We start from the raw sequence: 22,442 nt of genomic DNA, 5'->3' as shown, positions 1-22,442 counted from the left end.
CTTTACCTTAAATAAGACCTCACCTGCACTGTACATTTAAAACAGCGTCATACCACTTTAAAAAGATTCATCTACCCATGTACTATCTGAAACCAAAGGGGCACATTGGTTGCCAGATGTGATCCCCCCCAGCTGTTCTACTCCACTATACAGCTCCCAGGCTGCTCTGGGGGAAGCCATGACTATTTAAAGTGGCATGATGCTACTGTAAACATATTGTGTAGATGGGGCCTATATTTGTCCATCTAGGCTGGTGGACATCCTGGCGGACATTGGCTCTCCAAAGCAGAATCCTTTCCCACTTTTGCTTAACTAGAGAGGCCAGGGCTTGAACCTGCGACCTTCTGCATGCAAAACATGTGCTCTGCTCCTGAGCTACAGCCCTTCCCCGCTGAAGTTATGGACCCTCTTCCCTCCCTCCCTCTGCAATGTCCCCCAAAGCCCTTCCTTCCACCCTGCATGTTACACTAATGAGTGTGGCCCAGTTATACAATAAGAAGCTTTTATACTTGGCTAATCGGCCCCAGAATGCTGCCAGCCTCCCCGCCATGAACTTCTGTGAGCCAAGACCACTTGCTCTCTCTCTCCCCCGCCCCCTCCTCACCGGCCTTTTGTAATTTTTTAATGGGGTCCCTCGCCTGGTTTGTGCTGACCTAATTAGAGAGCTCTTGCGAGCGATGCCTTGTGATGGTCTAATCCCAGCCCGGTGACTCTACAAAGCTTTTGCCTGGGTTTTCTCTTGTTGCACTTCAGCCTTTTCTCGATTCTTTGCTGCCTGTTGCATGTTCAATTTATTCACTACGGAGATTCTGCCTGGATTGCACACTGACCTCCTTGGAACTGTTTCACCTCCCTGGTGAGTATTTCGAGATTCTTTCTTTCAGCTTAGATTCTGCCGCTGCAATTGCTTCAAATCACAGCAAACGCAGCCCAGCCGTTAAAAACAACTGGATGTATTTCAGCAAGGACTATATGTCAGGGATGCTCTGCTTGGAACCTTATATTGCAGATTCGGCATTGCATGGGGTTGGACTAGAGAACCTCTATGTACCCATTCAAACTCTGTGAGCTGTGTCCAGGGTTGCTAAGCTAGCAGATGGACGAGTTTCAGTGTTGCACAACGGAGGAATCAATACGATACGATACGATATCTTTATTGTCATTGTCCCATACAGAACAATGAAACTGAAAAACTACATAAAACATTCAAAAACCCCTAAAAACTCTGAAACCCCATTTTAAAATACAATATACTATAGAGACTCCTTATGCTGCGTTTAGAACCAGAATTGCATTTGCGTAGAAACTGTTTCTCAGGCGGCTAGTCCTGGCCTTTATAAACCTATACCTTCTTCCAGAAGGCAGAAGCTGAAAGAGATCATTTCCGGGGTGCGCACTATCCTGTCCTGTGCTATCTCTCCAGTGCAACAGTTGCACTAGCAGAAACTCGTGGTGCAAGGGATCGCACGATCTTGTGCAACAAGTTACCAGCAGCCTGTTCATGCAGTCTCTTGTGTAGCAAACCTGTGAGTCTATGAACACAGGAACTTAAAAGCTGCATTATACCAGGGCAGATCCTTTGTTCACCTGGCCCTTCGCTGCCAAGTCTGACAGGCATCTGCTCTCCAGGGCAGAAATTGGTCTCTCCCATCCCTTGCTAACTGGAGATGTCAGGGAGTGGACCCAAGACCTTCTGCATATTGTGCTGGCACTGAAATAAGACAAAAAAGCCAGTTCCAATGCATGTTTACTGCCACCAAGCTGAATAGGACTTCCTGTATGTCCCATCATCCCTGACTACTGGTCCTGCTAGCTAGTCTTGTACTCATGTACTCATCATGGCCAAGGATAAACAAAGGCAATCAGGACATTAACTGACGTGGTGACAGGACATGGATGTTGGCCCCACCCTTATCAGTAGATAAAGACTCAAACAAACAGGAGGAGTGGTAAAAGCCATATAATTGGGAAGTTCCACAACCAACAAAGGCTAGCAGCTGGAAGCCTTTAGCAACCTAAGAGAGAAAGTAAACTTTGGGGACTGTATAAGACATAATTAAAGGAGGCGGCCCAGCAATGTTATCTGAAAATTAAGTTCCTGGTAATGAGAAGAGGCTGGGACTTCCTGCGGGGATGACAGCCTCACTAGGTCTCCTCTAGAACCCTCAAGGCGGACTTGGGATTCTGAAGGATCCTCAGCTGCGGAAAGTTGCCAGACCTCTCTGAACCAGAGAGTGAACTGCAACAGGTGTCACTGTGTTGCCTCCTGTTGATGTTAGCCTGACAATCCTCATTCTCTCTTTTCAGTGCTTGCGTGGATTAGGAAAACGACAACATGACTTCAGTGGTGAGTACAGATCCTGCTTGTTCCATTCCATTTGTTCCCTTTTCCTGATTGTAACTGGGCTTAGATTAAGGAGATCTTGATTCACCTCTGCTCTCAGCAGGGCTAGCATCAGTCTTCTACTGAGACCAGCGCTGATGACAATGTCACTATGGCTTTGCCACATGGGACAAATAGTGGCTGCATCCAGGAAGCTGCCTACCATGTGAAAATGTTGTTGAATATTTATATGCTGCAGTTTTGGGGGAAAGCCCTTCCAAAGCATCTTAGCCCATCCAAAGCAATGGAAAGATATTCCATGGATAGGGTAAATCTGGACTGGCATTTTTATGCCGAGGCCATTGTGTGGGCACACTGCAAAAACCTTACATTTGTGAGCAGCGTTGAGCCCACAATAAACACCTGCTTCTCTCTTGCTTCAGCCAGGATGAAAGGAAAAGGTAGATGAACAGTAACAGGCAACTGAGGAGCTCTGCCTCTAAGATATATAAGGTCAGGAGCAGGTATCAGGAATAAATCACACGAAGTAAGTGATTCAGAAGAAATAAGAGCTGCCCAGGAATGCCAGGCCTAATGGGGACAGCAACTCTTCTCAGTGGGTTTTGCCCCTATGAGGCGGTTGCCTAAATCTCCACCTTCCTCGGGTCTTTCCCAAGCAATCTGAGACTCCGCCGATGTGCCTGTCTCTGCTCCTCCCTCTTCACACCTCTTCTATTTCTGGGAGACAAGGGGACAGGGGAGCCTGTCACAGCAGGAAGGGAAGACACCCGTCCTGACTCATCTCTGCCTCTTGGCCTCCCTCCTCTCTGCATCCACCTCTGCTTCTAATTCTGTACTTCTATCTGCCACAGATTTTCCCTGCTCACTAAACCCTGTTACCTTTTCTACTTCTGACACCTCCTCCTCCCAGTCTGCTCCCTCTTCTTCCTCTGACCGCTCATCGTCACCCTGCCACCAGTCCCCGGATTGAGCCCAAAACCTTCTAGATGCAAAGTACACACTTTGCCACTGATCTACAGCCAGTAGTGTAGTGGCAAATTCAGTCATGTAGGGTCATGATAGTTAAAGCCGTCTCCCCTGACAGTCACACCCCTTCAAACATTATGCAACCTTCTAAGCTTATATAGTCATATTGTACAATAATAATAATTAAGGATGCATTGCAATGATCAATGCAAATCTCCACGAGTTGCCTTTCAGATAGATCGACAATTTTCTGTGCGTGTACATGGACAAAAAAGATGTGGACTGCTCCACTATCTTCTTTCTGAGTGTCTTACGCTGTGTTTTCCATGAAGTTTGATTGTACATAACAGAACTTGGGCACCAAATGCTCGAAAGAGAAAACACTTTATGTTTTCAGTGTTCCTAAATGCTCTGCTTTGGGTGTACAGTGGTGAAAAAACTCCCCTTTCATGCTGATTCGGTGCCACCTTTAGAAGACATCTGAAGGCAGCCCTGTACAGGGAAGTTTTTATGTTTAATGTTTTGATAGTTTTTGTATATGCTGGAAGCTGCCCAGAATGGCTGGGGAAACCCAGTCAGATGGGCAGAGTACAATTGTTTGTTTGTTTGTTTGTTTGTTTGTTTGTTTGTTTTTGAGATACTTGTAAGGACCCTGCTGCAAAAATATTCACAGGTCTTTTCCTTTTAGAGTCAATATTTTTTACATAGGGTGCCAAGTATTATGCAAGTTTTGTCAGTTCGTGCATGAGCAGTTGACATGATGGGGATGTTTTAAGTCAGGAGTTCATTTCCCCCTTGTGCTTTCACCCCCCAGACTGGCACATTCAGGATCGTTTCCGAGGAGGAGCAAGCCTTGCGTTCTAAACTCGAGAGGCTGACCACCAAGGACCATGGCCGTGTCTTTGGGAAGTGTGAGAAAATCCCTGACTATACCTTGCAAAAGGTGAGCATCGCTGGGTGGGGTGGAGGGGGAAGGCCAAAGACTGAGAGCCGTTGATGATTCCAGAGGGTGGCCTGTTCATGGAGCTCAACGTGGCTAATTAACCTTTCAAAAACTAACTACTCACGTAGTTCTGTGTGTGAGAGAGAACAAGAGGTTTTAGTGATGTCAAGATGGTCCATCGTGAGACTGTTGCCTTACCTTCCTGAGAAAACAGAAACTGAATTTTTATGCCTTGTCTCCCTGCCAACAGGGTTAGCTAAGAATCCTTCAAGGCCTGTATCAGGGACCCTTCTTTGAAGTTTACCCTTGTTTTGCATGGCTGTTCCACTGAAATTTAACCAGTACGTCTCTGTCATGTAGCATTCAGTGGAGACCAGAGGGTCCTAGCAGGGGGGAAGACAAAGGGGAATACACACAGACACACATGCGTCCTGGGTCCACCAGGGTTTCTGCTAGGCCCTGAGCCAGAGAGATGAACCACAGCCCAGGTCCATCACTGGCAGTCCTAACAGTTGTTACAGCGGTTAGCTTGTTGTCCCTTGAAAAGCACAAAGAGCTAAAGGAGAAGGTTGAAAAAATGGCGCTCCAGGTTTGATGCTGCCATTGATGTAGAGGCAGAGACAACCCTACAGGGAGGCCCAGTGTGGTGGCTGCTTTATGCAAGAATCATCAAAGGGCTGCAATGTGCCCATTGTTTAATTTCCTACATACAATTGTATCAAAGGCAGAAGTCGCTAATTAAGAGCAGAAGTCCTGTTAGGTCAGACCAAAGCCATGTCTATCTCAGGGTTTCCTACTTCTGTGCTGAAAATCCCACTCTTGCTTTTTTACCATTCTCCATCAATTAATGAGAAAATAAATTGCGTTATGAAAATGATCAAAGGGGAGAGGAAGCGCTCAGTGCATGGTTTTTTTGGTCACACTCACCTTACTTTTGAGGTTGCCAAGGGATTATTTGTGAATGCCAGGGACGTGGGTGGCGCTGTGGTCTAAACAACTGAACCTCTTGGGCTTGCCGATCGGAAGGTATTTTTGGAAGATATTTTTCCAAGCTCACATTGCTGATTGGAAGGTATTTTTGGAAGATATTTTTCTAAGCTCACATTGATCTTTGGACAATAAATATAACGCACAGGGCCTGAAATGGTTGGAATCTGTATACCAACATAATTTATATAGCCTTCACAGGAGTCCTGTAGGCATATCTAAGGGTCAATATACTTATTTGGTGGAAGTGCTATCAATCACATTATAGTCTCCTTCACTGGGGACACGGGTGGCACTGTGGTCTAAACCACTAAGCCTCTTGGGCTTGCTGATTGGAAGTTCGAATCCCCGTGAAGGAGCTCAGTCCCAGCTTCTGCCATCCTAGCAGTTCGAAAGCACACCAGTGCAAGTAGATAAATAGGTACCACTGCGGCGGGAAGGTAAACGGCATTTCTATGCTCTCTGGCACTCGTCACAGTGTTCCATGCGTCAGAAGTGGTTTAGTCATGCTGGCCACATGCTCCGGAAAAACTGTCTGCTGACAAATGGCGACTCCATCAACCTGAAAGCAGAGATGAGCACCACACTCCATAGTTGCCTTTGACTGGACTTAACCATCCAGGGGTCTTTACCTTTACCTTGTGAATGCCCTTTCTTCCATACCAGTGGCAACTGTGGGTATATATAATGGGTCATTTTTAATTAATGGGGTTTTTTTGCAAGGGGAGGAAATCTGGATTAAATGTAAAAAGAAAAGTATGGAATGACCATAGAAGTTTTGAGATATGTGGTATCTTGGAGGCCTTTTAGTTTAACCTGCTGCTCAATATAGGATCTGTGAACCAGCCCACTTAATATCCAGAAAATTATATGATTTTGTTCATACCAGCTATGTGAAATGACAGCACTTGGATTCTACAGTGAAAACTAATTAAAGTGAGCTGGGCTGGACATTCCTTGCCTATTTTACTGCTTGGTATGCCAAAATACATTGGGACAGTTGTCTGCAAAAGTGTTTTCTTTGGTGGCTCCTCAGTGAGTTGCCTAGCAATAGCAGACAAAAGCCATTTTAGTTCACTGCCACCAATTTTCTTCCTGAATAGTACAACCACAAGTGGAATGCTAGGTGTGTTGTTCTATATATACACTGGCTGCAGAGGGCAATGGTGTTAGTCAACAGGCTGTCACTCCATAGAACTATTAAGAACATAGGCCAGAATCTTTTGCTATGTTCTGGGCTTGTATGGCAGATGTTCTGGTGTTGCTTAGAAGACAAGTTGATCTAGAATAGGGCTCAGCGATGGAAGGAAGTTTGAAGTCCCCAGCATTAGGGCAAGAACAAATAACTGGTTGAGCACCGAGGGCCATGCCAGATACAGTATCATGAGACCAATGGCCACAGCTAGCGAAAATGTTTCTGTTTAGAAGAACGCTTCCTTGAATATGAGCACACAAGTGCTATTTTGCATGGGAGAGAAGGGAAAGCAGGTATTGTCCCATTCCTGTAACATCTTCTACCTTTGAGACACTGTCCGGCTTCTCTTCTCCTCCACAGGCCAAGGACGAACTGAACGAGACCCTGGAGAAGCGCGAGCTGGCTGTGAAAGAGCTGCGGGAACTGGTGCAGGAGAAAGCCAAAGGAGGAGAGGACATCTGCAAGGTGGTGGCTGAGAAAGTGAAAGGAAAGGATGATGCTTTCTTCCTGCGTTTCATCCGAGCCCGTAAATTTGACATCAGCAGGGCTTATGATCTGATTAAAGGTGGGGATTCTGGGCACGCAAACAGAACCAGTCAAATCTCGTTGGCATGCTGTGGTCACCCTTCCTTAGGGTAGCATAGGGAGTGGGCAGGTGATATTGGCTTATTTATCTAGCCTATTAAAAAGAAAAAAGGAGGAGTGCGGGGGCAACACCTTTAATTGCCAGCAAAACCCAAAGTTAGGTTGTAGGAAGAGGGTTTGGATGCTTCCGCTGTGTATTGTTACCTTATACAGTGGTACCTCAGGTTACATACGCTTCAGGTTACGTACGCTTCAGGTTACAGACTCCACTAACCCAGGAATAGTGCTTCAGGTTAAGAACTTTGCTTCAAGATAAGAACAGAAATCGTGCTCCGGCGGGGCAGCGGCAGCAGGAGGCCCCATTAGCTAAAGTGGTGCTTCAGGTTAAGAACAGTTTCAGGTTAAGAACGGACCTCTGGAATGAATTAAGTACTTAACCCAAGGTACTACTGTATTGTGTCGCGCGCCCCCCCCCTCTCTGAGAGGGATTTTACTGGCATTGACCCTGGACTCTGGTAAACTGGAGAGATTATGGTGGAGAAGAAGAAAAATATTTGCTTGGCTCTATTTCAGAGCTCCCTTTGTTTATGCAACAGGGCAGTAATTAACAAAACTAGCGAGGGAGATGAAGAACAAGAAAAGGATTTTTGCCTGTTTTTATTTAACCGCCCCAAGCTACGCTTCCCCATTTCACGCCTGATGGCTCTTAACAGGAAACAAGTGAAACAAGTTACTACCCCTGCTATTCCTGCCCCCTGCAGAATGGAAATCTGGGTTGATCATCCCCTTGTTGGTAAACAAGTGTGAGAAAAATAAGGAGGCAGAATGGTTTAGTTTTTACTGAGAAGGAACCTAGATGGGCGGGTGAGGGATGAAAAAATAAATAAACCCAGTTAGGTTCCCAAGTCCTGAAGCAACAAGTTTTAAGTACTGTAGTAAAAGGTAAAGGTAAAGGGACCCCTGACCATTAGGTCCAGTCATGGCCGACTCTGGGGTAGCGGCACTCATCTCATTTTATTGACCAGCATGACTAAGCCGCTTCTGGTGAACCAGAGCAGCGCACGGAAACACCGTTTACCTTCCCGCCAGAGCGGTACCTATTTATCTACTTGCACTTTGACGTGCTTTCGAACTGCTAGGTTGGCAGGAGCTGGGACTGAGCAACGGGAGCTCACCCTGTTGCAGGGATTCGAACTGCCGACCTTCTGATCGGCAAGTCCTAGGCTCTGTGGTTTAACCCACAGCACCACCCACGTCTCAAGTACTGTCCCAAGTACAATTCCAGAGTTTGCACTTCATGACATTATGGGGGGGGGGCAGTGGGAGTGGGCTTATCGGAAGCTGCCTTGTTCTGAGTGATATGTTTGGTCCATCTAGCTCAGTACCGTCTGCACCAGGAATGGGGAACCTGTCCTCCCCATCCCTCAGTGTTGGATTACAGATCCCTTCATCACTGATCATTGGCCATGTTGGGCTGATGGGAGATGGAGTCCAACAATATCAGGAATGCACTGTTTACTGATAGGTTTTACTAGGTAGGTGAGGGGATGCATTAACTATCTTTTATCCCTCTGCAGGCCCATGTGTGTGGGTTGAGACAAATAGAAAATGGGGCTGCAAGCCTTTTTTCAAAATACAGGGCTTTTGCAGATACTCCCACGAGAGAAAGCTCTCTCAGCAGAGTTTATAACTCCCATCTGAGGCGGTTTAATCGGAAGCACAGGAATTAGCAGTTAGGCTGATGTTCCCCTTTTGTTTCCCTGTTTATCAAAGAAACAGGCTCCAGACTGAAAAGCAAGTTTAAAATGTATAGTTTACTCACAGTCAAGCATTCGTCCTTAGCAGCAACAGAAGTAAAAACTAATGCAGGTAAAATACTTGTATTTACAGCCAAAACAACTTCAGGCATGTGCCTTATACAGGAGCAAGTGGAGAGACGGTTGCTCCCATGGCTAGTTGAAGAGAGAGGGGGAGGGGAAAGGAACAGGAAATACTTATTTGCTCCTTCCCTCCCAGGAGAGGAGTGTTAATGACATCACACAGAGCATTCTCTACCATTTACGTTTCTATGGTCTGAGTCTGCCTATCAGCAACACAGCTCTATGGTCTTAACCCCTTCATGTGCTAACTAGCAAAAATATACATTGTTAGATTTGACTGCAAAACTTCCATAGTTTCCCTCACCCTAGTCTACCCTGACTGGCAGCAGCTCTCCAGGGTTCTTTCTCAGACCTACCAGGAGATGTCGAGCATTGAACCTGTAACCTTCTGCAGGCAAAGCAGACACATTCCCACCAAGCGACTGACCTTCCTCTGAGATCTTTGTCTGGTTTCATTACTTACCTCAATATGTGATGTGACATCACTGCTATGTTAGCTGACCCTCCTCCTTCTGCCAAGTGGGGTCCTGAGCTACTGACCTGAAGTTCTGCCCTGATAGCCCCACCATTTAAGCACATAGCTTCCTTGCAAGGATGGGGAACATTTGCAAGGACGGGAAACCAGTGGGCCTCCAGATGTTGCTAGACTGCCCCTTCCATCATCCCTGACCATTGGCTATGCTAGCTGGGGATGATTTTTTATTATGTATTATTATGTTTTTATATGAACTGGAAGCCACCCAGAGTGGCTGGTGAAACCCAGCCAGATGGGTGGAGTATAAATAATAAAACATCATCATCATCAGGAGGGCCACAGCTTCACCCATTCCTAATCTAGCTCAATGCTTCAGTCTCTCTTCCCACACTCATGATGGAGCCAGCGTGGTGTAGTGGTTAAGAGCGGTAGTCTCGTAATCTGGGGAACCGGGTTCGCTTCCCCACTTCTCCACATGCAGCTGCTGGGTAACCTTGGGCCAGTCACACTTCTTTGAAGTCTCTCAGCCCCACTCACCTCACAGAGTGTTTGTTGTGGGGGAGAAAGGGAAAGGAGATTGTTAGCCGCTTTGAGACTCTTTAAGGGGAGTGAAAGGCGGGATATCAAATCCAAACTCCTCCTCTTCTTCTTCTTCTTCTTCTTCTTCTTCTTCTTCTTCTTCTTCTTCTTCTTCTTCTTCCATCTTTCTTCCCCCTCACACCAGGTTATGTCAACTTCCGCCAGCAGTATCCAGAGCTCTTTGAAAACCTGACTCCCGAGGCTGTGCGCAGCACCATTGAGGCTGGCTACCCAGGCATCTTGGCCAACAGGGACAAGTATGGACGGGTGGTGCTGCTGTTCAACATTGAGAACTGGGATTACGAGGAGATCACATTTGATGAGGTGAGCATCTCCAAGCAGAGGTCCTACACCACAAGCACTTGTGCTCCCCCCCCCCCCACTATTATACTACCAATGCTTACCACTGGGATGGGTAACTTGTGGCCTCCGTATGTTACTGAGCTACAATAGTGAGTGGGGGACCTTTTCCACCGCGAGGGACACATTCCTTTCTGGCCAACCTTCCAAGAGCCAGTGGTGGGGGGCCAGTGGTGGGTTAGTGATGGGTGTGGCCTTTGCAGAGTTCCATGGGCCAGATAGAGAAACCCAGAGGGCCACAACTGGCCCCAGGTCTGAGGTTCCCCACCCCTGGACTGCATCTCCCACCATCCCTGACCACTAGCCATGCTGGTTGGAGCTAATGTGAGTTGTGAGTTCAATGGCAACTGGAGAGTCAAGTGTGAAAGTTTGTGCAAGCATGCACAGCAACCAAATAAGACACCAGAATGTCTCAGATAATAATAATAATAATAATAATAATAATAATAATAATAATAATAATAATAATTTATTATTTATACCCCGCCCATCTGGCTGAGTTTCCCCAGCCACTCTGGGCGGCTCCCAATCAGTGTTAAAAACAGTACAGCATTACATATTAAAAACTTCCCTGAACAGGGCTGCCTTAAGATGTCTTCTGAATGTCAGGTAATTCTTTATCTCTTTGACATCTGATGGCAGGGCGTTCCACAGGGCGGGCACCACTACCGAGAAGGCCCTCTGTCTGGTTCCCTGTAGCCTCACTTCTCGCAATGAGGGAACCGCCAGAAGGCCCTCGGTGCTGGATCTCAGTGTCCGGGCTGAACGATGGAGGTGGAGACGCTCCTTCAGGTATACAGGCCCGAGGCCGTTTAGGGCTTTAAAGGTCAGCACCAACACTTTGAATTGTGCTCGGAAACGTACTGGGAGCCAATGTAGGTCTTTCAAGACCGGTGTTATGTGGTCCCGGCGGCCACTCCCAGTCACCAGTCTAGCTGCCGCATTCTGGATTAATTGCAGTTTCTGGGTCACCTTCAAAGGTAGCCCCACGTAGAGTGCATTGCAGTAGTCCAAGCGTGAGATAACTAGAGCATGCACCACTCTGGCGAGACAGTCCGCCACAGTCTGACAGTTTTCTTGTATATTTGACCCACCTCCTGGTTTGGGATGCTTGATAGTAAACAATGGCCTGATGTGATAGGTGCTTCATATCTGTGCAGGACTATTTTCTTTTTGTGTTAGAATCTGACTCCTGGAGCAACGGAAGGTGGTGGTGGTGGAAGCCGTCTCGCAACTATTTCAGCCCTCTAGCAAGGGCAGTCTTGCCTCTGGTGACTGACTAGACAAGGAGGGAGCACCTCTCGCTAGTGCAAGGATGCTCCTGAAAGATTATCCCCAAGGGAAAACAACCCTCGATACAAAAACATTCCCTGTTCCTGCTGCAAGCTATTGCTTCTCATCAAGGTGTTTCAGGTTCTTTAGGGACAGGCATGGGGAACCTTTGGTCCTCTAGATGCTAGATGTTGCTGAATTCTCAACAGCACCACCAAGCATGGCCAATGGCTGGGGACAATGCGAGTGCTAAATTCAGCAACATCTGGAGGGCTAAAGGTTTCTCACACCTGGCTGCTGCTTGCAGGGGTTGCAAACTCCTAGTGTGATGCTTTTGCATCAGTTGTTGACTGTTTTTAAGGTAAGATATCCTAACCACTCAGTCATATGGCTTGAAACATACTTAGCTTTTTAAATGAAAGCTGAGAATCTCAGATAGCTGAACTCTGCCCAAAGCTGGAGGGTCAAAGTTTCTCCACATTGCCTCTGCATTCTGCAAGGTGGAGCACCATTTGGGCTTTGGGAGGTGGGTATTGTTTTTGTTTGTTACTATGTTTTGTGTGTGTGTGTGTGTGTGTGTGTGTGTTTCTATTGTAAACTGCCCTGTGATCCTCGGATGAAAGGAGGCATAGAAATTTAATTAACAAAATTAAGCAGCATTGTCCAGAAAGGTTGCCTGTTTCCCAAGGCATGGGAGGAAGGAAATCCATCAACTTGGCCAGAGTTCTGGACATAAGCTCCTCTCTCCATGTGTTTTGATCCAGATTCTTCGTGCCTATTGTGTGATCCTAGAGAAGCTGCTAGAGAACGAGGAGACGCAAATCAACGGCTTCTGCATCATTGAGAACTTTAACGGGTTCACCATGCAGCAGGCCTCTGGCATTAAACCATCCGAACTGAAGAAAATGGTGGACATGCTGCAGGTGAGTCTGCCTTATTGCCCTCCCTAGAAAGCAGTGAAGACAACCAGGACCCCATAGATTACTGGTTATGCAAGAGGTATTCCTAGAACCAGGGGGCAAGCAGCATACCACATGACCATTGTGTGGCATCAATGATGTCAACCAACCCTGGACAGTTCCTTCATAGTAACATAGGAAGCTGCCTTCTACTGATTTGGACTCTTGTCCAATCTACAGCCTTGCTCCTGTACAGTATATTCTCCCATGCAAAACTCATTCAGGTGGCAGCAATTTCCTTCTCGCCAGCTTGCCACTGCAGCCAAAGTCCTTTCGCCTACGAAGTACCGCATTTTTCGCTCTATAGGACGCACCCAACCATAGGACGCACCTAGTTTTAGAGGGGGAGAACAAGGGGGGAAAAATTCTCTCCCTCTCTGCGCAGCGCCCCTTCAGCGAAGCGGCAGGAGAAATGGAGCCCCTTCCATTTCTCCTCCTGCTTCACTGAAGGGGCGCTGAGCAGAGAGGGAAAGCTGCACAGCGCCTCTCCGGCAAAGCGAAGCCAGGAGAGCAAGAGGGATCAGTGCGCACCGACCCGTCTCGCTCTCCAGGCTTCAGTGAAAGCAACGCGAAGCCTCCGGAGCACGGCAGGAGCGTTCCTGTTGCGCTTCGGAGGCTTCGTGTTGCTTTTGCTGAAGCCATGGAGCCTGCATTTGCTCCATAAGATGCACACACATTTCCCTTTAATTTTTGGAGGGGGGAAAGTGTGTCTTATAGAACGAAAAAATACGGTACTTCCTTTATCTAGGCATGTAGGCAACTGAGTGATGAAAGTCCACTGCTTATTGGTGCTCGGAACGGGAACAAAAAGATGATGTATCCACAACCAGAAACATTCACCGGAACATTTGAGGTGCTGGAGAGAAAGGGCTATGGTCCTTCACGACCCCATGCAAGTCATCACTTATCAATCTGATTAGTGTGATGGTGCGATTTGGCCTTTTGGCTAAATTTCAGGTGGGAGAAGAGATCTGTAACAGGAAAGCATCCAGATCTGGCTAAAAGAATGAACTAAAAAGCCAGGAACGCGATAGTGAACAGTTCCTGTTAAGGAGAAGGTAGAGGCATCCAGAGCACAGTCAGAGGAACATATCTTCCTATGCCCTATACTTGGTGGTGGTGATTTTTGAACCCAAGCACTGCATCCTATTATGGGAAACCTCCCAGGTAATGCATGCCAGTGGTAAACAAGGCCAGAGGCACGAGAGCACTAGATGCTCGGTGCTCCCCAGGTGCCAATACCTGGTTGGATCCTCACCTGGCCAGTGTCTCTCTGAGCAGCCTGGGGAAGGGCACAATCCTGTGGATGGGCGCCAAGCGGGGAGTTGCAGCTGTGCCGTGTGACCTGGTGTGGCTGCTTCTTGAGCAAAAGGAGGGACAGATAAGGCGAGGAAAGTCATCGCGGGAAGAAGTGAACGATCATCCCAAACCTACATTGGTGTTACTCAAAGAGAGGAATCAGGGCGTCAGGCAGAGTTTTGGGAATCGATGGAGGGGGCAAGGGGAGGCAGCTGCCCCTCCTTAGCGCTGGATGAACTGTCCTCCCCGCATTTTCAGCTTTCATTTAACCAAAAGGAAAAGAACATGGACTGGTTTTGTACCTAAACCATAGGTAGGCAAACTAAGGCCCGGGGCCTGGATCTGGCCCACTCGCCTTCTAAATCCGGCCTGCAGATGGTCCAGGAATCAGCATGTTTTTACATGAGAGAATGTGTCCTTTTATTTAAAATGCACCTCTGGGTTATTTGTGGGGCTTAGGAATTAGTTCATATCCCCCCCCCCCCCGCAAAAAATATAGGCCGGCTCCCCACAAGGTCTGAGGGACAGTGGACTGGCCCCCTGCTGAAAAGGTTTGCTGAGCTGCTGACCTCTGAACACTTTTGCCCTTTAGCTCAAAAATGTGTGAAATATTTCCTTCAGTCTTCCAGATTGCTGTTTCTCTCATGGGTGCTTTAGCTGAGATTCCTGCATTGCAGGGGGTTGAAATATATGACTCTTGGGGCCTCTTCCAATTCTACAATTTAATGATGGATGAAAACTCTTAACTTTTTGCACAGGCGGCTACATTCCAGCCACCCAACAGTTGACACCCTTCCCGTTTCCACCCTATATCCCGTCAAGCAAGAGATTTTGTCTGTGTACAGGCCAGAGATTAGAAGTACACCTTCCACCAAGAATCCTGGGAACTGTAGTTTTACCCCTCACAGAGCTACAGTTGCCAGGACCCATAGCAAAACTAGTTCCCAGGATTCCTTGGCAGGAAAATGTGCTTTAAATTCATGGTGCCTACACAGCCATTATCACAGTTCTGAGACACATTCAAGCCAGGGGGGAAAGTGCTTGAGTGAGGGGTATGACTGTCCAAAGTGTCCAAAACAATGGATGGAGTACAGTGGTACCTCGGGTTAAGTACTTAATTCGTTCCAGGGGTTTGTTCTTAACCTGAAACTGTTCTTAACCTGAAGCACCACTTTAGCTAATGAGGCCTCCTGCTGCCGTCGTGCCGCCAGAGCATGATTTCTGTTCTTATCCTGAAGCAAAGTTCTTAACCTGAAGCACTATTTCTGGGTTAGTGGAGTGTGTAACCTGAAGCATATGTAACCTGAAGCGTATGTAACCCGAGGTACCACTGTATTTGGCCCCTGGACACAAAGTACCCTTTACATCCATACAAAGAGCACAGCCCTCAGTGGTGGTTTAGTGGAACTGCTTCGCTTCCTCCACCCATCCAAAAAGGAGAAATCAGGCTTTTGAAGCAATAAAAGTCCCCTCTGCCTAGCTGCTCTGTCTCACCTTTGCACTACAGTCATACCTCATGTTATGTTTGCTTCAGGTTGCGTGTTTTCAGGTTGCGTCCCGCTGTGACCCGGAAGTACTGGAAAGGGTTACTTCCGGGTTTCGCTGCTCGCGCATGCGCAGACGTGCAAAATGATGTCAGGCACATTCGCAGAAGTTCTGCTCATGTTGCGAACGGATCCCGTTTGCAACCAGAGGTACCACTGTATTATTATTATTTTGCGGCTGGCAGCCTTAACCATGTGCTCTTTTTGGAAATCCCTAGGATTCTTTCCCAGCTCGTTTCAAGGCCGTCCACTTCATCCACCAGCCGTGGTACTTCACCACAACCTACAACGTGGTGAAACCGTTCCTGAAAAACAAACTGCTGGAAAGGGTGAGTTATGCCGCAGAAGGGTAAGGAGCAATGAGAAGACGAATACAGCATTGTCAGTCAAGGATGCCAGGGCAGAAATGAGATGTTACTGGGATTGGGCATCTTCTGCCAGGAATTGCAGGCATGGAAACCTTTTGGCCCGGCAGATGCTGCTGATCTATTATTGATAAAACAACAACTTTTGTATCTCACATGTTTCTCCACGAGCAAAAGGTAGTGTACATGGTTCTTCCCCTCCTCATTTAATCCCCACAACCACCCTGTTATGTTAGGCCAAGAGGCAGTGACTGATCCAAGGTCCCCCCCACCCAGGGAGCATCATGGCCCAGTGGGGATTTGAACCCTGGTCTCCCACATTCTAGCCTGACACGCTAACTGCTACACCACACTGCCTGCAACTCCTATCAGCCCCAGCAAGCATGGTCAATGGTCAGGGATAATGGGAGCTGTAGTTCAGCAACATCTGGAGGGCCAAATGTTTCCCCACACCTAGCTGCTGCTTGCAAGGGTAGCAAACTCCTGGTGTTACGATTTTGCATCACTTGTTGATATTATATCCAGCCACTCAGTCATATGGGCTAGAAACACGTTTTGCTTTTGAAATGATAGCTGAGAATCAATTTTTTACATACATACATAATTTATTTGGTTTTTCAGATTTAAAATTTTAGTCATGTATTGAACATAGAAAATAAAAACAAAATTCCGATGAATGTCTTGGACTTCCCTCCTCCACTTTGTGGGTCCTATTATTAATGATTCCCTCCTGCATCTTTTATGATGATCCAAATCTACCTCTCCATTGTGTCCAAAATTCACCATTAAGCTACAAATGATATTCCAATCCTGCTAACGATTTTAGCTGTTTACAATGGTCCTTAAGATAAGTTATAAATTTCTCCCATTCCTTATTAAAATTTGGTCTTCCTGATTTCTGATTTTTCCGGTCATTTTAGCCATTTCGGCATAGTCCATCAACTTCATCTGCCATTCTTCTCTGGTAGAAGGCTTTATCTTATTTCCATCTCTGGGCCGATAACATCTGCGCAGCTGTGGTTGCTTACATAGTCTTTTCTGCTCCTTTGGGATTTCGGCACCTATAATTCCTAAAAGGAAAGCTTCAGGGTTTTTTTTTAAGCCAAGGTTATTTTAAACATATATTTCAAATCATTCTATATCATAAGTAAAGTAAAGGGACCCCTGACCATTAGGTCCAGTCATGGCCGACTCGGGGGTTGCAGCGCTCATCTCGCTTTATTGGCCAAGGGAGCCAGCATACAGCTTCCGGGTCATGTGGCCAGCATGACTAAGCTGCTTCTGGCAAACCAGAGCAGCGCACGGAAACACCATTTACTTTCCCGCTGGAGCGGTACCTATTTATCTACTTGCACTTTGACGTGCTTCCGAACTGCTAGGTTGGCAGGAGCAGGGACCAAGCAATGGGAGCTCACCCCGTTGCGGGGATTCGAACCGCCGACCTTCTGATCAGCAAGTCCTAGGCTCTGTGGTTTAACCCACAGCGCCACCCACGTCCCCTGTTATATATCACATAATAGCTCAAATAGCTGAACTCTGCCCCCAGTTACGCAGCATCTCTCAGCTCAACTTTTCTGCCTTCCTTTTTGCACTCAGGTGTTTGTGCATGGCGATGAGCTCGACACCTTCTACCGAGAGATTGATGCCGATATCCTGCCAGCAGATTTCGGGGGCAATCTGCCCAAATATGACGGCAAAGTCACCGCGGAGCTGCTTTTTGGGACCCGACCTGATGCTGAAGACACAGCTCTTTAAATAGCAACATCTTGGCATAGAAGATAGGGCGCAGAGGTGTCCCCCAGCCACCCTGTTAAACGTAGCTTTGGTTGAAAGATCTGTTGTGGCCATAAAATCTGGGTGTACATTGCTTTGCCACTCTCTCTCATTCTTTGTCACCAGATGGCAGTAGAGCAATGAAATGTCCCCTGCCATTTCTCTCAAGAATAATCCTTTTCCCTTTTATTACCTCACCCCCAGCCAGGAAAAACAAGAACATGGAATGAAAGAGAGGGGGAAGGAAGAAGAGAGATGGTCTGTGGTGGGGACATTCTAGATGAGGCAGTACAAGCTTTGTTGACCAAGCACCCAGGTAGTCAAGTAGTTGAGATGTGCCTTCATAGATTTACTGGCTTGCCCTAATATGGTGGGAAGAAAGTGTGCACCCACATATAGCTATGTATTTTAGAGCCCAGGTGTCACTGGATTTGGGGGGCAAGTGGCTAAGGAAAGAGGAAACAGACAAAGCTGTCACAAAGGCAGAGCAAATGGCACAGCCACAGTCCATTACTGCAGCAGCACACAAGCCAAGGACTGTTTTCAATACAGAATAAAAAAAAACCAACAGCAGCAAGGGTGTTTTTCTTCATTTGTGAGTCACAAAAAGCAACATTTGCCGAGTTTCTCTGTGCTTTGGAGAAACCAAAATTCTCTAAGAAGCCCAGTTGTGCGGCCTGTGAGAATTACTTACGGTTGAATTTTTTGCAGAATATTGTCAGTAAATTTGTGCTATTTTACATGCTTTGTGTTCCTAGCAACCATGCCATGATCTATAGATGGCATTAAGGCCCCATACTCCAACCACTAGAAATCCTAATGTGAAATTCCTCTGGCTTCAAAGATTTCAGAAGGCATTGATCAAGATGTTCAAGTGTATGCTCCTAAAAAAGCTGCTGCTGTTGTTTTAAGGAATTAAAAGCTTAAATTCTTAGGAAGCTGGATTCTGTGGGTGATCCCACATTCAGAGAGTTTTCTGCACTTCCTCGATTCACAACGCGCACACACACACACACACAGAGGGAGATCCCTCTCTATCACTCCTGGGCAAAAGGTGAAAGATGGGAAATGGCAGCCACTGGGAGAGGAGAAATGCCTTCAACATGTTTTCAACGTTTTGAATGCAACTTCAGCAAAAGACCCAGAAATAGCTCATTGGAAATTGTATCAATGAATGTGCTTTGAGGTTTGTGGAGACAATGAAGTGGCTTCACCATCAGAAAACGCTCCAGGCCAGTGTGGTGTAGTGGTTAAGAGCAATAGACTCGTAATCTGGTGAACTGGGTTCGCATCCCCGCTCCTCCACATGCAGCTCCTGGGTGACCTTGGGCTAGTCACACTTCTTTGACGTCTCTCAGCCCCACTCACCTCACAGAGTGTTTGTTGTGGGGGAGGAAGGGAAAGGAGATTGTTAGCCGCTTTGAGACTCCTTAGGGTAGTGATAAAGCGGGATATAAAATCCAAACTCTTCTTCTTCCTAGAAAAGACATCCACAAAGTTATTCCCCCCCCCCATCACGAGTTTGATTTACTTTAGATATGGAGATCCAGAGGCTTGAGGGCCAAAATACAACCTTTCAGGCATCTGTATCTGGCTCTTAAGACTCTCACCAGTCACAGCCCTCAACAGCCCTGCTTTGCATCTTCCCTGAGGGTTTTTGCCTGGCTGGAACATATCCTTGAACTCTGAAAATGCTTCTTGCTTGCCTGGATGAGGCCAAAGGGGAATGTGTTTAGAAACTAGTCTATGGTATAAAAGAAATTCATTCATTGCTTTGCCCATTTTTACCTCTGGCCCTGACCACCAATGGCATGTGGGCCCCAGAAGGTTGCACAGAAGAAAATGTAATCCTCAGGTTGAAAAAAACTTTCCCCATCTTGTTTTACTTCTTCATTTCCATAGTCTTTGTTGGTCCTCCATGCTGGTTTCCAAGGCCCCAGACAGAGGCGCTGTCTTGCACCCAAGTCTGGGGGTGTTGGGGGTTGGCGCACATCGTACGCATGTCACAGGCGCCCAGCAACAAATCTGTGGCAAGGTTTACTGTTGCCTCAGCCAGATTTTTCATTTTTACTGCACACAGACCCGCTGTATTCTCTGAATACTAAATTTCAGATGAGGGTAGTGATATGATCAGTTGACCAATTTCATTCATACAACCCATGCTTCAGACATACTCCCCTTTTTGCTCATTAAGGCAAGAGGCACCAGCAGTGCTGGAAAGCAGACACGCTTACCCAAAGAAAAGTAGCTTCTCTTCCTTGTTCTATGAAATTAGATCTACAGCAATCCCCACCTCTCTCCTCTTCCTCTTCCTCTAGATAAATACCAGGACTGTTTGATTTGTAAAGCAAACCAGCAGGGGTCCCTCTGAAACAGAAAAAGCTCTGAAGAAGCCTACAAGAGGTGCATTCATTAGACCACTGGCTCCCACTCAAGCCAAACAGGATATCTACTCTGATGCTGCAGAGAAGACAGGGGTCTTTCAGAGTGGAGAGTGGGGTGGAAGCTGGTTGAGCTACCGATCACAATCTCACCCTACCCAGAGGCATTAATATGGGATGTGGATGGAATCAAGTGTCCCTCTGCCACTCTTTCTGATGAATTCACCCATGTTAAGTCAGGTTAAGGTTTCCCACAGAAATAAAAGAAGCACCCATCACTCCACCACCCTTATAACTAGTATATGGAATAAGCATCTCCCCCAGCAAGTTATAGAAAGGAGTTCCAGCTGCACCACTACCTTTGACTTGATGTTTTCCCAAATGCGGGGAATTTAGAGTAAGCAATGCAGACCTGCAGTCTGCTGTGACAGAGCCCACCAAGAGCAGCACATGATTTTGTGGGTCATGTACAGCTTGGTTCCTAGAATTTCTGGGGGCTTAAGTAGGTTGCAGTACAAAAAGCCAGTTTGTTGTGTGTTGTTGACTAGAAGCCACAAGCTCCAAATCTGGATGGTTATTTCAGATCAATTTGTGAATTGAAGCATTGTGCATCTCTGCAATGCTGTACTTCCTCCCCCCAGGTCTCTTTTTCTAGGCTTCTTTTCTCTTAAATAACTAGGTTAATATTAAATCTGGATATAAGCATGTTACCAGTACAGTTGACTCAGTTCAAAGATTAACTGTAGGGGTAGCAATGCTTCCACTAGATACATTGCGAGTTAAGAGGCTTTTCCATGTAAATGAAGAATCAATGTGATTATTTCTCAAAATATGTATACTTAAATATCTGCTGTGCCATGCACAGACATTTTCATTTTTGTTAGATGGAAACAAACTGTTCTAGTCTGCCCAGTGACTCCCAGATTTTTCTCTTTTGCTGTGCTTTGGCCAGTTCAATCCTCACAAAAACCAAGTGGCAAATGAAAGGAAAATGCTAATCACAGACACATAGCAGTCATTTTTGTTTGCTGCTGGTTCTGCAAGGGTTGGGTTGGGCTAGCCAAGGCATAAAACAGAAATGAGCAAGTGTGGAAAGAAGACTTGTCCAGTGGACAGGTTCCTGAATTCTCACACCCAACCTCACAGATGTTATGGAAGATGCATGTAGAAAGAGCTTGTATGGGATTTTCATTGCTATCTATTTAAGGAAAGCATGCACAATGTACAGTGGTACCTTGGTTTACAAACTTAATCCGTTCTGCAAGTCCGTTCTTAAACCAAAGCGTTCTTAAACCAAGGTGATCTTTCCCATAGCAGCGGGGGACTCAATTTACAAATGGAACACATTCAACAGGAAGTGAAACATGCTCTTAGTCCAAGGCAAAGTTCACAAACCAAAACACCAACTTCCTGGTTTGCAGCATTCTTAATCCAAGTTGTTCATAAACTAAGGTGTTCTTAAACCACTGTATACTATGTGACAAAGAGCTTCAAGGCCTGGGTATAGGAATGAAACTGTAACTAATACTCTACTTTGCTGTAAACTAAACTTGGTTTAGTAGTCAGATTTCCTTGCAGATCAGTTTCCCCGCCCCCTTGCTGGTTTAAAATTATGATTTAAAATCAATCCACCCTGAATAGTTGTCATAATATCACTTCCATTTTGTACCTCCTATGCTAGTTGAAACCAATGACAGACAAAACAACGTGTTCTGAACTCAAATAAGTTCTTTATTTTTTTAAGCAAAGAAATTCCATTGAATCAAATATAACAAAATTACTCTGTTCCGCATGACTCTGTTTATCACACACAGAACAAAAAAAATTAAGAAAAAAAGATCAAGGACACACTTTTAATAACTTGAAACGTTAGCAGATTTAGAAAAATTGCATTGCTAGTTGCAAATTTTCATCTCAGCAGCAACTGGTTCCTAAGAGACAAGAAAGGAACCAGCAACCATGAGAGTCACTTACACACATGAAACCTGTTCAGGGCAGCATTTTTGTTTCCAAAGGAATTAGGAATGTGAAAGTGATGTTTTCCAAAATGTCTGTCTGGAAGCAAAAATTACCAAAAAGGAAAAAAAGAAAAAACTGAGGTTGAAGAGACATTTTCTTTAAAAAAAACAAAAAACCCTAAAAAACCAAACACTCAACTCACTCCAATAAGGCAGCTGCAGTGACAGAAATCAAAGAGCGCACAGGTACAGGTCTAGCTTCCTGAGGTGTTCGGATATTCCTCTGTGTGTTCAGGAGAAAAATGGGGTGTTTATGTTTTAAAGTTGTGCTTTCTTAAATAAGGTGAAAGGCTGTCAGAACGAATCTATGAATTAATTATCAAATGCAATCGAAATAGCTGTGATGAAATAATTGAACGGACAGACTCACAGATTCTAACACACTACACTGATGAATCTCAATGGCAGATTAAGTTCTTGAGGTTCCCAGTACGAAACAGCCACACAAATTAAGCCGTGATGTCTGCATAGGCTTTTATCAGCCATTGATCTGGAACTGAACCTACTGTACTTCAAT

The 22,442-nt window shown here is 46.1% G+C and overlaps 1 protein-coding gene across 1 annotated transcript; it reads left to right on the top strand.

Moving 5' to 3' along the window:
* Positions 1-559: 559 nt before the first annotated feature.
* RLBP1 (retinaldehyde binding protein 1) lies at positions 560-17,620 on the top strand. Its single transcript, XM_081888757.1, has 8 exons — positions 560-856; positions 2,308-2,347; positions 4,125-4,253; positions 6,796-7,000; positions 10,100-10,278; positions 12,351-12,509; positions 15,607-15,717; positions 17,350-17,620. The coding sequence occupies exons 2-8, from the start codon at positions 2,336-2,338 to the stop codon at positions 17,506-17,508; spliced, it is 954 nt and encodes a 317-aa protein (XP_081744883.1). The 5' UTR covers positions 560-856; positions 2,308-2,335; the 3' UTR covers positions 17,509-17,620.
* The last annotated feature ends 4,822 nt before the right edge of the window (positions 17,621-22,442 follow it).

The sequence above is a fragment of the Podarcis melisellensis genome (assembly GCF_964234715.1).
Source record: "Podarcis melisellensis genome assembly, chromosome: 14".
Taxonomy (NCBI): Eukaryota; Metazoa; Chordata; class Lepidosauria; order Squamata; family Lacertidae; genus Podarcis; species Podarcis melisellensis.
Note: the sequence above shows the minus strand (reverse complement) of the source record. Positions and strands in the feature narration are given on the sequence as shown.

Coding starts and splice junctions, on each gene's coding strand:
- RLBP1 (XM_081888757.1), top strand. Junction 4,254..6,795: donor CTGACTATACCTTGCAAAAG/GTGAGCATCGCT, acceptor TCTCCTCCACAG/GCCAAGGACGAACTGAACGA. Junction 7,001..10,099: donor GGCTTATGATCTGATTAAAG/GTGGGGATTCTG, acceptor CCCTCACACCAG/GTTATGTCAACTTCCGCCAG.